Source organism: Cebus imitator, unplaced genomic scaffold (assembly GCF_001604975.1).
Source record: "Cebus imitator isolate Cc_AM_T3 unplaced genomic scaffold, Cebus_imitator-1.0 Scaffold625, whole genome shotgun sequence".
Classification (NCBI taxonomy): domain Eukaryota; kingdom Metazoa; phylum Chordata; class Mammalia; order Primates; family Cebidae; genus Cebus; species Cebus imitator.
The window spans coordinates 774,706-791,825 of record NW_016107940.1 but is presented as its reverse complement, the minus strand read 5'-3'; the positions used below and the strand labels follow the sequence as shown (position 1 = coordinate 791,825).

The 17,120-nt window shown below is 51.4% G+C and overlaps 1 protein-coding gene across 1 annotated transcript in view; it reads left to right on the top strand.

The window, feature by feature from the left end:
- The first annotated feature begins 1,301 nt into the window (after positions 1 to 1,301).
- Positions 1,302 to 17,120, top strand: part of GFPT2 (glutamine-fructose-6-phosphate transaminase 2) — a 47,733-nt gene continuing 31,914 nt past the window's right edge. Inside the window, exons 1-2 of the mRNA XM_017517296.1 lie at positions 1,302 to 1,509; positions 15,534 to 15,641. Coding sequence (XP_017372785.1) covers positions 1,317 to 1,509; positions 15,534 to 15,641 — 301 coding nt within the window. The 5' untranslated portion in view covers positions 1,302 to 1,316. The remainder of the gene's footprint in view (positions 1,510 to 15,533; positions 15,642 to 17,120) is intronic.

Below are 17,120 nucleotides of genomic sequence, written 5' to 3'. Positions count from 1 at the left end.
AGCTGTCTGTGTAACCAGAGCTTAGTGTCTGCTTCCCCTTCACTTGTAAGTGTCAGGAAGGCAGGGCCAGATCTGTTCTCATTCATCAATAAGTCTCTAGCACCGGCACCCCGACAGGCGTGAAGTGGTTGCTTAGGAATAAGGGAAGGAAGGAAGGAAAGAGACCCTGCATAGTGGAGGGTTGGGGGGCAAATGCGCGGGCTCCTGAAGCGCTCTGAGATTTCCAAACACCACGACTCACCCAAACCCCTTCCTTCACTGTAGTGGAGCCTCAGTTTTCTCAACCCTCCAACGGCACAACCTTCTTCCCCCAGGACTTGAAGAGCCGTGGTGAAACTGGAGAGATTATGTCAGAAAAAAAAATGCTCTAGATGAGATATAAAAATCTTTTTTTGTGTGACAAGACTGAGGAGGATCTGTTTAGAATTTCAGGATTTTTTTAAGTTAAAAAAAAAAAAACAGATGGCTTCAAAGTGCGCAAACGTTGGGCCAGTTCTCGTGACCTTCCCCGGGAGACTAGGGGCCCAGAGTGCAGGGGAAGGGGAGGGACGGACGGGAACCAGAGCGGGGAAACGCCGGCCTCGGTGACTCACTGAGGGGTCGGATTCCGGCCCCAGGCGGAGGAGCCCCCGGGTCCCTCGAGGGCCTGCAGCGCAGGACAGATCTGCCGGGGCAGCTCGACACGGGTGGGGTCGGGGCTTCCCGGGGCCCCTCCTGCTTTGTTCACAACCTGCGGAACCCTGGCCTCCAAGATGGGGCTCTGCGGTAAATCTCAGGTTTGAATACTGCCACCGCCGCGGCTGTCCGATTTTGGCAAAGTCCTTTTCTGTCTCCAGGACCCTCAGTTTTCTCATCTCTTCGCCAAGCCCAGGAGTTCTCTCCATGCAGGGTGAGAACCAGGCTTATAGGTTTCTGGAGCTCTGAAAAAAAGCCCGTCACACAGATGTGAGCGCGGCAGGAACAGCGGCTCACGCGGGTTTCCTGAGCGCGCCAGTGATGCCAGACCCCGCGCTCTGCGCCTTACGCAGACCGTCTGAATGCTCCCCACCCCCTGGGAAGGAGCTTCCCTGGGTAGCCCCGTTTCACAGACGGGAAAGCGGAGGCACAGAGCTACTGGGCTCTGCCCGGCTTCCACGCCAACTCCGTGGCTGGGTCGGGGTCTGGACTCGGCCATTTGTGGCCACAAGCCCACCTCCGGGATCCGGCGCCGGGCGCCCTAGCCTTAAAGGCCCGACTGGCGCCTGAGAGCCGCCCCTCGGCCCACTCCGAGGCTCCCGGGGCGCGGGTCCCGCCGTTGTCACGACAACCGGAGGCCAATGGGAGCAGGTAGGAGGAACAGGCCCCTCCCCTGCCCCGCCCCTCTCGGAGGGGCTCCGCGCTATAAGGGGGGAGGCGGAGCGGCGGGAGCTGGAGCTCGCGTAGCACAGGGAGCCCACGGACTGGCCACAGCGTTGGAGCCAGCAAATCCCCCGAACCACGAAGGGGCCCGAGCAGCAACCACGATGTGCGGTAAGTGCCGCGCCCGCCCGAGCCGTCTCCTCCCCCGGGTCCCTGCGCCGCAGCCTCTCAGCGCCTCCGCCCCCGAGCTGGCGCCGAGGATCTGGCTGGGGAAGCGGATCCGCCCCGGGCCCCGACCAAGGTGCTGTTGTCGGCCGGGCCTGCCTGCCCCTCACCCCGTTTCTCGAGTGGCTGTCTCGGAGGTGTGGGAGGGGGATGCCCAGCCCGACTCTCGGTCTCGGACATAGAGAAGGGGACCCAGGCCTGGTCCTCACGGAGGGAGGAACTTGGTCCGGTCCGACCTGGACCCCGTAACAGAGGGGTCCCTACATTATGCCCACCGAAGCCGCTTTCCTCCACTTCTCCCAGTCGCTCACAAAGACAGCCACGGGCAGGCCGGCGCATCCGGGTGCGGGGCGCCCATCCCGGCTAAGCCCGCCGCGCCCACCGAGGAGACGACAGGCGACCCCGCCCTGCCGTCCCCGCAGCCCACCGGGTCGCCCTCGCGGCGTCAGTGTTCTGGGGCAGTGCCTGCGCGTCCTCCTCGCGACCCGTTGTGAACCTCTCCTCCCCAAAAGGGTTGGTGCCGTGTTGCCGCCTCTTTGCGCGGGGAAGAGGCAGTCACTGCCGGAGCCTCGGCCCGAAGCTACGAGGGGGGGCCGGGCGTCGGATTCCCGAGGCGGCCCTGCGCTGTCCCGCTTGGCTGCGGGGCTGTGGGGAGGGTGGCCCCAGCCCTGAGTGCACATCTGCAATTCTTTACTTTCCTGGCTGGGCCGCCTCCGTTGGCCGGGAGAGAGCCGGGAACTTCTGCTGGGACAAAAGGTCACTGTGCTCTTTTTTTTTTTTTTTTTTTCCCTTGAGTAGGATTCAGTTACCCATTCCAGCCTCCTGTGGCTGGAGGACCTGGAGGAACTTTTGAAGCCATGAAAGGCTTCTCTCTGACTTTGCTGAGGGCCAGGGTGGGGTGCGCCCGCTGTGAGCCCTGGCCAAGGTCTGTGCAGGCCTTGTTTCCGAGGCCAGCAGCTCAGCAGAAGGGAACAACCTAGATGGAGCGGACTGCCTGCTTTGGGAGGCAGCCTCTCCCACGCCCAACAGGCATCCACTGAAATTCCTGAACCCTCAGCTAAAATCTCGTACTCCCAGACGTCATTCGCCATATATAGGGCCACCTTTGGGGTTTTTCTGGGGACAGAGATGAGGCAAAGGTGGCAGTTTTGCCAGATCTCAAAGCCCTGCAGGTTCCAAACCTCTCAGTGTGGCATTCAAGACTCTTGGCCAAAACCGTTGACCTTGGAGCCAGACTTGTGCAGGAGACCCTTGAACAGGAGAGTCTGCCCCCCAGCACCAGAGGCTCCCCTTCCCCCACCTTTCGGATGCCCCTCTGCCCCGACTGCCACCCCTGCCTGCCATCCTCCTTCCTACTGGCATCTGGCTTTTTCCCAAGTCTCTCTGAGCTTTGGGGGGCTCTACCTCCTCTAGCTCACAAAATCACAAGTGTTTTTATTCTGCTTCTTAAAGGGCCACACACATGTTTTCTCCTAGGGAAAGGTTGAGCTTCGCGTGTGACCACCTGTATCCTCACATCTTCTGGTACTGACTTGTGATTGTATGTGAGAAGGAGCTTGAGTCCCCAAAGGACACGCAGGGCCCAGGAGTGGCTGCAGTCCATGGGGTGCCCACTTGGAGCCAGAATCAGAGTGTGTGCTGGGATAGGTTCCTTCTTAGAATTCCCAGATTTGCTGATTTGGGGCTGGGGTCAGGGTAGGGGAGTGGGGAGGGCGCTGCTCCGCAGGAAGTCACGGAATCCCTGCATGGGAAAGTTATTTCCTTTTCAAGAACATCAGGAGAAAGTTTCAACTTGGTGGTATTGTGTCCTTAACATCTCTGTGACACTTACCAAGTATCCTTTGCACAGGGGAAGCTGTTCCTGGCTCAGAGCAGGCAGCAGCATTTGGCTAGAATTGAATACATTGATCTGTTTTAGGGGGGATGATGGTCTGAGAATGTATGATAAACGATACTGATTTTCCTTTTATGGTTGTTTTCTTTCATCATGAATTCATTTACATCTTTGAAAATTTAATCAGTTTCTACAGAAAAAAGGAGTAATGATTGTGCTGTTGGTACAAGGATACTGCAAGAATCATGAAGATGCTCCTAGAAAGAACCCAGTAAGCTCTTCACTTTATGCTGGGGAAGCTGAGGTCCTGCGAAGTCTGTGCACACTTGGTGTCTGAGCAGGCCTCATGTCTCAGATCTCCTGGGCTGCTCCCACAGGCACAGAGACCAAAGGCCCTTCCTTATCACTTGGCCAGTGACCCTGCTGAGATTATGTCTTGCTCTCCCTTATCCTGCTGCTTCTCCCATGGGAAGCCAGGACAATAGTTGATCCTCTACAAACACCAGATGATTCTCAAAAACCATGACACTTAGGTTTTATAGACATCTGAAAGTTGCCAGCATTTCCTCCCTCTCTCTCTGCTTTTCTTCCTTTTTCATTCAGCCACTAGTGGAAATGTCCTGTTTTCCAGGCCCTAGAGGACTTGAAGATCTCATGGGCGTGGTCCTCCCCTCAAAGAAGGGGCAGGTGAGCTGCAGGGCCAGTCTAGAAACTGGTCACCAGCAGGGACGGGATGCTGCCAAGAAATGCTGCCATTAGGGCAGTGCTGCTGCCAAGAAAGGACTGAGCACGGGCTACAGCCTGGTAGAGGACTGGCTGATCCAGGAAGACAGACATCTTTTTGTTTGGTGCACAGGGTTTAAACCTTTTCCTATATTAGTTACCAAAGTACAAAATTGGGAGATTTGATGTAAGTAGGTGGGAGTTTTGGCTTCCCTTGATAAAATCTGAAGATGAGCAACCCTGAGTCCTTATTTCCAAATAGGGCCTGGGTGACCCCTTGAGTTATGGACACAAACTCCCCTATTCTCCCAGCCCCTCCCAGCTGCTTCACTCACTGATGGGACTCTGCGCAACAGAGGCAGGAACTGACTTTCCTAGGAAGTAAAGGAGAGACCTGGGGTGGTGCCACAAAGACTGGACACAAGCATGAGCTCTGCAGAGAGAAGGGGGGTGGCAGGCATGCTGGGTTAGGGACAGCGTGAGCCAGGGTGTGGCAGCATGGACCCTGCATTCATGGGGATTTGGCAGAAAGGATTTGTGCTTCCCATCACGAATTCGTAAATCATCCCTGTGCTTCACTCACTGCACTTAGTCATCTGTGAGGGAGGGGGAAGAAAAGCAATCACGGTGAAGAATTGGAGAATTCTTAGTTCTTGCCAGAAGGTGCCCTTACCTTGACATCACCATCTTTTGTCTTGGTTGGTGTGTTTGTCTCCTCCGGCTACTGTAACAAATGACTGCAAACATGCTGATTTTAAACAACAGAAATGTATTCTCTCACAGTTCTGGAGACCAGAAGTTCAAAATCGGTTTTACTGAGCCCAAATCAAGGTACCTTCAGGGCTGTGCCTCCTCCAGAGGCTCCAGGGGTGAATCCATTGCTGGCCTCTCTCAGCTCCTGGGTGCTGCCTCGTTCCTTGGCTCACAGCAGTGTCACTCCAGTCCCAGTGCTGGCTGCAGCCCTCCACTGTCTCCTCAGGGGTTTCCCAATTCAGAAAAACCTTACTTTTATGTCTTTATGGTATAGCATCTGTAAACAGTGCTTTTAAATGGAGAGATTATTTTTGTATCTGGCAAAATTAGCTTATAAAGAGAGATTAAGTTGAGGTTATAATTTTGAGAGAAAATTCTGAAAATGAATTCCACAGTAAAACGATTAAGCTATTTAGGTATTTTATTTTTATTTTAGAGGCAGGGTCTCACTCTGCTACCCAGGCTGGAATGCAGTGGTGCGATCACGGCTCACTGCACCCTTCAACTCCTGGGCTCAAGCCATCCGCCCACCTTGGCCTCCCAAAGTGCTGGGATGCAGGCAGGAGCCACTGTACCTGTCCCCTCTTCTTAAGAATTTTTTCTTTTAATAAAATTTAGAGTACATGTCACTTCCCACTTTGTTTTTGGTGAAACTGTAAGAATGACCGGGACACTAGCAACTTTTCTATTAAAAAATAGAAACACCCTGTCCAGGTTATCACAGGAAGCAGAGTCTATTATCTCATGGATTCTGGTGGTGAGGTAACTTTAACCCTTGTGGTCCCAAAGAGGCCTGGGGCAGGATAGGGCCATGTCCAGGGGAGCCAAGTCCCCTTCTTACCCTGAACTGGGTGCTCAGTCTGCTCAGGACCCCTGCCAGGCCCGAGGCTCCTCTGCCTTTCTGTAAGAGCCTGGTGTGGAATCACATACGTCCACAGCACCTCCAAATTTGATCTCCTTTCTGCAAGGAGGTGGCAGGAATTGTCATCCCCGCTTCACCAACAAGTGACCTTTCCCAATGTATGAGAATGAGGGCTGGGTGGTCACAGAGGCCACAGCTCCTCAGCAGCCCTTGCCCAAGGCCTAGGGGACTCCCCACAGCTGTGGGCCTCACCCAGGAGAACGGACCTGTCCCTCTTCCCCCAACACACACAGGCAGACTCAGGCACACATACACATAGGCAGGCCCAAGCACACATGTACAAACACTCGGGAATTTCATGAGCAGTCACTGAGGCAGACATTCAGCTTGGCCATACTCTTCCGTTGGGACAGGAAGTAATCCAGTTTGTGACTTGGGATAATGTCTAATCTCTATGAGGCTCATGGACTAAAAAGGTCAGCCCCCTCACTTCTGAGAAGCAGCAGATGGTAGGAGAAAGACGGACTCTATAAGGGGAGAGTCCCAGCCTGGGTGGGTGGTGATAGAGCTTCCCAGAGCCAACCTCTCCTATGTGGAGCACTGGCTGGGCCTCTCCCCGGAACGGTCCCCTCACTCACAGCCTTTCGTTGGGAAGCTGATGCTTGGAAAGTTGGAGAGATTTTTCTCTTTTTTTTTTCTGAGACACAGTTTTGCTCTTGTTGCCCAGGCTGGAGTGCAGTGGCGTGATCTCTGTTCACTGCAACCTCCGCCTCCTGGATTCAAGTGATTTTCCTGCTTCAGCCTCCCGAGTAGCTGGGATTACAGGCATGTGCCACTACGCTTAGCTGATTTTGTACTCATTTTTTTCAGTAGAGACAGGGTTTCACCATGTTGGGCAAGCTGGTCTTGAACTCCTGACCTCAGATAATCTGCCCACCTGGGCCTCCCAGAGTGCTGGGATTACAGGCATGAGCCACCGCGCCCGGCCAGTTGGAGAGATTTTTCGTAAAAGTGTCACTGGAATCAGAACATGAGCCCAGCCTGGTCACTGAAAAGTTGTGTCTTCCTCATCCCCCACGTTGTAAATCATCCCTCCCCTCCATCCTTACCCTCAGCACCCCAGGGGGTGTAGAGAAAATTCCAGGAATTCTGTGCCCCAGTGTGGCTGACCTTCTGCCTGGGTGTCCAGGGGATGCCACCTCCCTGAGTTGGCCATTGTCGTTATCCGTCACCTGGGGTTTGAACCCTGAGCTTCAGAGGCCCCTGCCTGTGTGGACCTTCTTGGTGTCTTTGCTCCTGACTTCCTGTGTGATCTCTGGGGCCTTGTGCAGAGAAAGTACTGGAAACCCCAGATCCTGGAAGTGAGCTGGGGCCAAGGGACTACAGTCTTCTCTCAGAGGGCTCGTGTAGGGTCCCTTCTGGAATCCCTTTGAGTTTTTCTCTGTCCCTCTCCTTCTGTGACCTTTGCCGGTTTGTTTTCTCTATGAATTTGAGAATAGGGTCCTGAAAGGCTGTCTGGAAGCTCTGGGTGGGTAACCACAGGGCACATGACCAAGCTGGGTGGTTGGGCCAGGGCAGCCTCTGCCCCGGGGTCAGGCCTTCCTCCAAGCCACCTGGGCTCTCCTGCCTGTGGGAAGGATGCTTGGCTCAGGACCATCTTTGCAGAGGTTGCAAAGTGCTCCCTTTCTTTAAACAGAACTCCAGGCTCCTGTGTCTCACTCAGACTTTCCATGAAGCCCACATTTTCAGGCCCTCCTGCCTTCTGCTCTCCTGGCCTCTCAACCCCTACCCTCTGCAGCCTCTTGGGAACTTGGAGGCACCTCCATGTCCAGCCCCTCTGGGCGCTCAGCATCCCACACCTGGCTGCGTCTGTCCCCTGTCACTTCAATTTGAGAAATAAGACTGCTCCCAGGTTTCTTAGGCCTGATGACTGTTCCCTCTCAGTTCTGCAGGGAGATTTCCAAGCTAAGGAGAGTAACACAAAGAGGAGGACTTTCCTCAAAGAAGTTTGATATCATTGCTGCCCTGTTCTTGGCTCACTTAAAATCCTGTCACCTGCCAGTGATGCCTCTGTACCCTGTGGGCAGCCCTAGAAATGCAGGCTAGGAAAGAGCAGTAGATCAAGGTAGAAAGTGACAGATGCCTTGAAAAGGGGATGGAAAGAGGAAAAAAGGGGTTCAGGGAGGGAAAAGATCTTCATTTGCGGTGGGGGGGATTGAGCAGGCATCACATGTGCATATGCCTGGGGGCCCAAGGGGTACATGTACTGGGCTGAGGGCACGCTGCAGGATTGGGACCTGGAGGGCAGACGCTGCAGGGTGGCATGGGGAACAAGGGGGGGCTCAGGCCAGACAGCAAGAGAGGTTGACGTCAGGCTGTGGGCCTCCAGGGCAGAGAAGGCAAGAGAGGAATGTAGCTGGAACCTGCCTTGCCTTGGTCACTGAGGCCCTGATAGGGAGGGGGCTGAACAGGAAGAGAAAGGTGGAGTTGGAAGCTGGAGTGTCCTGTGATGGGACTCAGCTCTCAGGGGCAGCATCTGTCCTGGACCCATCTGGTACCAGGTGGGCGTCTCCCCAGAAGCCAGGGACCCTCTGCAGGAGCTATTTCTCACCCCTTGCAATAAGTTTCTATGCTGATTGTGGGGAGGTGGGAGTAGAAGTGGTGAACCCAGGCTTACAATCAGGCAGACCTGGCTGTCAATTACTCAAGTCTTTGGGGGTGGAGCCTCTGATGCCATCTCTATCCTTGGGAACTACAGTCTCTTGGCACAGGATGTCATGAGGCTTAGAGGAGGTGAGGTTCAGGAAGGGTTGGCATGTGAGGAGCCACTGTAGATGGCGGTGATGGTGATCTACCCTGCAGCCCACCCAGCAGGGTTCTGGGGGACTTCCCTAGGCCCTGGCTCATTTGGTTAGAAGGCTGTCCTCATGCCCCATGTACCTCTAGCCCCATGTACCATGAGGACCCCAGAATGGGATCCTCATGGTACATGGGGCTAGAGGTGTTGTGCAGGAGGACATAAACCTATGTGTTTGAATGTCTTGGGGTTAACCAAGAGTTCAGGTGGTGCTGTGCTTTCATTGTAAGGGGCTGGCACAAAGGGACCCCCTGCCTTTCTGTCCCTGTTGTCTTCGCTGTGGGTCCCAGTGAGCAGAGCTGCTTGTGCTTGGAGAGTGTGGCTGTCTCAGGCCCAGCTCAATACCTTCTCTGGCATTCCTCCATCCATCCATTCATTCATTCACTCAACATGCATTTATTGAGCACCTAAGATGTGCCAGGCCCTGGGCCAGGTGCTGGGGACTCAGCAACGGATGAGACAGATGTGATCCCATCCTCCAGAAGGTTACAATCCAGCAGGGAGCCAAAGAAAAAGACAAGGAAGCAAGTGCTGCATCGAATAATTGGGCTACGTGGCTGGAAAAAGTGACAGGAAATTCTTGCATAGGGAACCTGTCGGCCAAAACCTGCACAATGGGTCAGAGCTGGCTTTGCAAAGAGCTAGCAAAGAGCCAGCTTTACAAAGAACTGTTTACTCCCACCCCAGCGGGATGCCCTTTCCCACCTCCCCTGCGGGCTTGGGAGGTCCCTGTGCATCACTGTCCTTGTCTGGAGCCCTCAGTGAGGCTCCTGATGAGTCCATCCCAGTAGCTTGCAGGACCCAGCACAGCAATGAGGACTTTCGGGCCTGAGAACTGTTTACAGGTGACTTAAATCTTGATCAAGCCATAGCCACATAACATTTTTGGTTTAACCATTATTTCCCCAGGCAGAAGGCCAAGATGAAATGACAGTAAAATGGTTCTATTTCCCCCTTGGTTTTATTGAATGATAATCTCTCAAGGGATGATTTCTCAAGCTCCTTGCCCCATTTTATTTTAACAGACACTTGCTATGTGGCAGGGACTATTCTAGCCATCACCCTGTTTAACTGACAGGGAAACTGAGGTACAAATGTTTAGTGACTTGCTGGAGGCTGCACCAAAATCAAGGGGCGGAAGTGGGGATTGAGGTGGGTCCTGGCACTGGCCACAGCATCTGTGCTTCTGGCTATGCCTTGGCTGGTGAATGACAGCAGCAGGGAGGAAGCCAACCCAGCTGGTGGCCCTGGGCCTGTGTTTTCAGGCTCAGGCATGTGCTCTAGTCCGTCTTATAACCCTCTTGCGGCTGCTGTTTCTCCAGGGGAGTGGAATTGGGGACCAGGTATGTCAGGTGGGGCCGGCCCAGCTGGAGAGGTCGAGGGGCAGGAGGGCATGGCCAGGGCATGGCTGGCATCCCCTGCAGAGGGAAGGGCCGTTGTGGCCCTGGTGCTCTGGATATGCCAGGAGGGTTAGAGCACCAGTGGAAAGCAGAACCAGACAGAGGTCTGGCTTGGCTGGAGGTCCCAGGTGCCACAGGATCACTCCTCCTGTCCCCGAAAGCTGTCAGGTCCCCCTCACCAGAACACAGCTGCCACAGGAAATCAGGGTGAACCAGGCAGGTCTGTGTCATGTACCCCACTGTCCAAACAGTTGGTCCATGTCAACCCTCAGGGCTTGGCTAAGACATCGCCCCATGGATAGAATGAAGTCTTTGCTTATTTAGACATTATCTAGTATCTAGATAAGGATCATGTACACACCACCACCTAATTCACATAGTGGCACATGGTCACATATTATACTGGCACATGGAGAAATGTCTTAACCATATAAACAGGACACATGCGGTGGAAAGGAAGTTTCTGCTCGATGTCCAATAACCTCAGAGGCTACCACTGACTGCCCTCTGGTCGTGGTGCCCGTCTAGAAATGTTCCGTACTCCTCCCCCAGCCCTTGTGTAATTTACTTATGTTCTGCAAGCTTCTTTTTCCCTTGACACAGCTTGGAGATTCAGATTGCCTTCCAAGAGAATGCACAGCTTTCCCTTGCTCTGTCGAGGGCTGCCTGCACAAGGCCCTGCTGTGTGGCTGCGCTGTCCCTTGCCTACCCCTGCCAGATATCGGGCTGTTGCTCATCTTTGGCAACCACAAAGGCCCTAAACAGCTATCCTCATACGTGTGTGCATTCATCTCTGCAAAGACGTCCGCTGGGTACCTTCCTAGAAGCCCAACAGCTCTGGTCCACAGATGTGTACATTTTTAATTTTGAGAGATTGCCAAATTGCCTTCCAAAGAGGGTATGTGAATTTAAACTCTCACTTACTGTCAAACTGTTTGATCTTTACCAACCTCATAGGTTTGAAAAAGCAGATTCTCATTGTTGATTTTATTTATGGATGGAAAGGGTTCCAAAAGGGAATTCTGACATAAATAGCAGGAGAAATTCCTGGGAAAGGAGCTTCATTTTATTGTGTTTTATTTTTAAATAATAAGAGCACAGTGTGAATACTGCTTTATTCACTTCAGTGCAGTAGAGCTCAGGGAGAATCCAGCCAAGAGGATGAGCTGCAAAAGGAAAGAAACAGAGCTTCCTTCATGAAAGAAATTACTGAGATGTCACTACGCAAGAGGGCTCACACGGTGAAAATGAGATTTATGCGTTCTTGCGCAAGGATGATGAAAACCACTCCTTGGCAGCTTTTCTCACTGCAGTCAGCTCCCACGCTGTGCCTGAGTGGCCACCGGGCCTCCCGGCTGAGTGCAAACACACTGGTGGTCTTGAGGACAAGGACTGCTTACATCCCCGCTGCTGCCCAGGAAGCTGTCGTGACTCTGAAAGTGAGAATCGTCTAGCTGAGTGTGCCGAAAGTTCGTGCCTGATGTGTATGCAGGAGTGAAGCATGGCTGGGAAGAGAGGGAGCTGCAGGGGAGAGTTGCAGAGCTGATTCCTGGAGCATTTGGGAACACCATTCAGACACAAAACCTTTTCAGAGTTGGTGATGGGTACATTTCTGGACCTTTGCCTGTCTGCTTCCCTTAGGGAGGTACAGGTATAATTCTAGAACATTCCCAGCCCAGGATGCCAGGAAAGTTTAGTGTAAAAGACTCCAACAAAGATTTTATTGAGTTGTTCCCTCTTTCGCTTAACTGTCTCCCATGGCTCTGTGGTCTTTACATTGACCAGAATTTGACCATGTCCCCACAGGGAACTTTCTGGTCTGTGCAGGGAAAAATTAATGTTATGAAAAGTTTCACCTAGGCTGGACACTGTGGCTTATACCTGGAATCCCAGCACTTTGGGAGGCGAAGGCAGGAGGGATAGCTTGGGCCCAGGAGTTTGAGGTTACAGTGAGCCGAGATCACACCACTGCACTCCAGGCTAGGCAACAGAGCGAGACCCTGTCTCAAAAAGAAAAAAGTTTCACCTAAACATCAGTAGTGATGATTTACAACTCTAAATACAATAAACCACTGAATCACATGCTTTAGATGGGAGGATGCTATGGTACATAGCATCTCAAAACTTTTATCTCAAAAAGCTCTTAATTTTTTTTTTTTGTGATACAGAGTTTCACTCTGTCATTAGGCTGGAGGGCAGAGGTGAGATCTTGGCTCACTGTAACCTCTGCCTCCTGGGTTCAAGCCATTCTCCTGCCTCAGCTTCCCAAGTAGCTGGGACTATAGGCACACACCACCACACCCAGCTAATTTTTGTATTTTCAGTAGAGATGGGGTTTCATCATGTTGGCCAGGATGATCTCAATCTCTTGACCTCATGGTCCACCTACCTTGGCCTCCCAAAGTGATGGGATTACAGGTGTGATCCACTGTGCCCGGCCAAAATTTTTAAACATTGACATTAAAAGATATATTAGTCCATTTTCTTATTTATTTATTTATTTATTTATTTTGAGACTGAGTTTTGCTCTTGTTGCCCAGGCTGGAGTGCAATGGCTTGCTCTTGGCTTAACGCAACCTCTACTTCCCGTGTTCAAATTATTCTCCTGCTGCAGCCTCCCGAGTAGCTGGGATTACAGGCACCCGCCACGACTCCCAGCTAACTTTGTACTTTTAGTAGAGACAGGGTTTCATCATGTTGGTCAGGCTGGTCTCCGACTCTCGACCTCAGGTGATCTGCCCCCCTTGGCCTCCCAAAGTGCTGGGATTACAGGCATGAGCTGCCACACCTGGACCTATATTAGTCCATTTTCATGCTGCTGATATAAAGAGATACCCAAGACTGGGCAATTTACAAAAGAAAGAGGTTTAAGGGACTTATAGTTCCACATGGCTGGGGAGGCCTCACAGTCATGGCGGAAGGTGAAAGGCACATCTCACATGGCGGCAGACAAGACAAGAGTTTGTGCAGGGAAGCTCCCCTTTATATAACCATCAGACCTCTGAGACTTATTCACCACCATGAGAATAGCACAGGAAAGATCTGCCCCCATGATTCATTTACCTCCTAACAGATCCCTCCTATAACACGTGGGAACTGTGGGAGCTGCAATTCAAGATGAGATTTGGGTGGGGACACAGCCAAACCATATAAAAAAATAACTATCTTTTTAAAAAATAAAGTGACAAAAGTACCTCCATGCCCAGATGTTTAGGGGCTATCGTGTGAGCTTCTGGAACCATAAATACTTAGCAGCAGCCCTGCGGCGGCCCTCACTGGTTCACTTCAGCCCCGCCAGAGAAGGGCCTGAACTGCACACACAGTTCTTACATTCAGCTCCTCTCACCTGACCTAAAGACAGCAAGGAGGATAAAAATAGCCTACTGAGAAAATTGCCCTTGGCTGATTTTAAAAGAAAACGCCTGTAACTGCTTAGAAAGCACAGTGTACATATTTTTATATATAAATCCCCTACCTTAATACATATGTGCAAACATATCCTGTATACAGTAGGTTACAGTAAGAATGTTAAGTATATGCATATGCCATACAGTAAAAAGAAATAGATTTTTTTAAAATTAAAAAGTTAAAAAATGTTAAGTATAATTTATAGTACTATTTAATTTTATTGCCTATTTTTGACTGTTTATAGATTAATTTTATTAACTTTATATGATGGGACCTTGCTCACTGTTTAGGAATATAGTATTCATTTCACTGAAGTTTAATCATTTATTCAGATGTGGCATATTGACATGAATCTGATCTCCTCAATGACCAGAGAAGTTCCAGGTAGTTTCTTGCGTAATGACGGTCAGCCCTCCATTATCTGCGTGTCCTCTCTGGGGTTCACCTCTGGAAAAATTTCAATCCTGGTCAGACCTTTCTCTCATCCCAGCAGAATGTAGTTGGGAAGATAAACCTTCTTGTAACCCCGGCGGCATTCATCCCGGGGCGCTGGCCAGTGGGTGGGAGTGCTGAAGTCCTGAGTTGGGGCTTCTTGGTTCCACTCTGCCTCTGGATGAGTCACAGGCTCCCCAGGCTGTGGTCCACAAGGTAAGAGAAGGGCCATGGACTACCCTCGGAGGCTGTTTCGAGCATAGGCTGACTCTGTGGGAACTGGTAGCCCAGTGCCTGATCCACAGGGAGTTCTCAGTAAGGCGAGTTGCTGTTGTGGTCTGAGAGTTTGTGTTCCCCCGTCATTCATCTGTTGAAATCCTCACCTGCAAGGTGATGTTCTTAGGAGGTGGGTCTTTGGGAAGTGATTAGGTCATGGGGACAGGGGCCTCACCAATGGGATGAGTGTGCCCTTATTTAAAAACTCCAGAGAGACCCTGCCCCGTCCACCATATGAGGTTGGAATGAGAAGTCGCTGTCTGTGAGGAACGGGCCCTCACCGGACACTGAATCTACTGGCACCTTGATCTTGGAATTTATAGCCTCCAGAACTGTGAGAATAAATTTCTGTGGCTTATTACCCAGGTGTCTGTGATATTTTAATACAGAAGCCCAAGCCAACTAGGACAGTTACTGTGAATGTGCCTGAAACCCGGTGACGTTTCTATGATCCATACTATTGCTTCCCTCCTTGGATATGGATACACACTCGTCACTTATTCTGTTCCACATAACATTTATTGAACAGGACTGGGTGCACACACACTGAGGAATACAAAGATAGAAGCACCAGCCTGCCCTTGGTGGGGACTGTGGATGTCCCATGATGTGAGAGCACTGAGGTGGGAAAATAAATCTTCTCCCATGCTGTACCCGGGGCGGGGACTGGAGCTGAGCTTTGAGGTGGAGAGGTTTTCCTAAGCGGTGGGAGAGAGGATGAAAGGACAGAGGGATGATGGGATGGGGTGTGTGCAGGGCAGGAGAGAGGAAATCATGGATCCCTTATAACAAACTGGGAGTGGAGGACTCTGGAAGGCAGAACCAACACAACAGCTAACTTCCTATTTGGAAAAATATTATTTTGAAAATATGTTGAAATCCTTCAACAAAAGGATTCTGCAGGGGCCAAGGGGCATGAGACGGTTTTATTCTTGCTGTTGTAAAAGTAGTGTTTATTTAAGGTCAAACTCCTGTCGTATGGTGGGGGCCCGTGGAAGCAAAGACCCCAGCACCTGTCCCAGCTGTCCCAGGGGCTGCTGTCACTTCCTATGGCGTTCCTACATGTGTGCTCTGCAAATCATGGAGTACATGGAGGTGGGGACTTCTGGATGTCCTAAGGTAGTTGAGTTTCATTGCAGGCCTTTGCTAGTATGGACATTGCCACAGTAAAAGCTGCCTCCTGCAAATACAGCACAGGTTAAGTTCTCAGCGGTGGAACTGCCAGCCTAAGACGTGACACAGGCTTTCTGGATGTTTTTTGTCACGGGGGAAGAAAGGGTGCACCATTCTTCAGCTGTGCCCGGGCAGGGCCACAAGCACTTGGGAGCCCTTTGTGATGCCACCTTGGTGCATCCCCAGAAGCGTTTTCTTCCAAACAGGAACTGAGTATTTTATTAATGCTCCATTTTTTTTCTCTTTGAACAGGAATCTTTGCCTACATGAACTATAGAGTCCCCCGGACAAGGAAGGAGATCTTTGAAACCCTCATCAAGGGCCTGCAGCGACTGGAGTACAGAGGCTACGACTCGGCAGGTGGGTCTGCGGCCACCTGCCTTGTTTCTGGGGACGGAGCTCCCCTGCTCTGCCCTCACCCATCTCCTCTGTAGGGGATTTACAACCTGCGCCTTTTTCTGCTACTTCTTTATGTTTCTTTTCAATATAAAAATAACACTGTCCAGTAAAGAAATTTGAAACCTATAGAAAAATAGAAAGAAGAAACAAGGTTAAAAAAAAAAAAAAACAGACAAGCCCCTTCCTCAAAAGTTCCCCCATCAGGAAGCAGAGAGGGTACAAGGCTGCAGCCATGCAGCATGAGTAAGTCCTGAACAGCTGCTCTGTAGCGCGATGCCTGACCGTAACAACACTGTATTGTGCACATACAAATTTGCCAAAAGGGTAGATTTTTTATTTTTTTGTTGCTCAGGCTGGAGTGCAGTTCCAAGAAATTGGCTCACTGCAGCCTGAAACTCGTGACCTCACGCCATCCTCAGCCTCCTCAGCAGCTGGGACTACAGGCACACACCACCTCACCCAGCTGATTTTTTATTTTTTGTAGAGATGAGGTCTCACTATGTTGCCCAGCATGGCCTCAAACAATCCTCCTGCCTCTGCCTCCCAAAGCACTGAGATCGTAGGTGTTAGCCAGCGAGCCCAGCCAAGAGCTTATGTTAAGTCCTCCTATCACACACAATACATAAAGAGGGCAGGAGGAGGCTCTGAAAGGTGATAGGTTTATGGTGTAGCCTGCGGTGGTGGTTTCATGGGGGTGTCCTTGACTCCAAGCCCATCAGGTTGTAGACATTATGCACAGCTTTGTGTATGTCAGCCCTACCTCAGTGAGGTGGCTTCATTAAAAAAGGACCCCTGTCAGTCTTTGAGTCCCTCCTCTGGTTGCTGTTGTCTGTTGGGATGGTCTGCGGCGGAGGAGGGTAGAGGGGTTATACATCGACATTTTTTGTTTTACCTAATTATAATTATGCAGTTTTGTAATTTTACATTCTTCTCTTTTCACTTAGCATTTCTATGATCCTGAACTCCTTCTAAGTAGCTTTCTCAGTGGCTACACAATACTCCACTGAGTGGCTGTCTCAGAGTTCAGGCCTCCATTCACAACAGAGGTGGACATTTAATCTGTTAACCCTGTGTAATTACGCAGACTGAGGAGAGAAGGGGAGCCAGATGATTTTAGATCCCTGTCAACTCTTAACGGAGGCAAGTCTGATGGGAGGAACACTAATGCAGTGGAGATACTGGCAACAACATCACAATGCAGAGAGCCCTTGGGGTAAATCCCTGGCCTGGGCCATTTCCATCAGCCAGGGCCTGGTAGCGCCTGCTGTGGGGAAGTGTCCTGAAGCTCACCTGGGCAGGAGGCAGCTGTAGCCCAGGAGGAGGCAGGAGCTTCCCTACTTGTTAAGCATGGCCACGGTCACAGCCTCTTCTTTCAAAGTAAATTTCCTGAAAACTGTACAGCTCTCCAACCTACCATTAACAGACAGCCCGGGGCGTGCA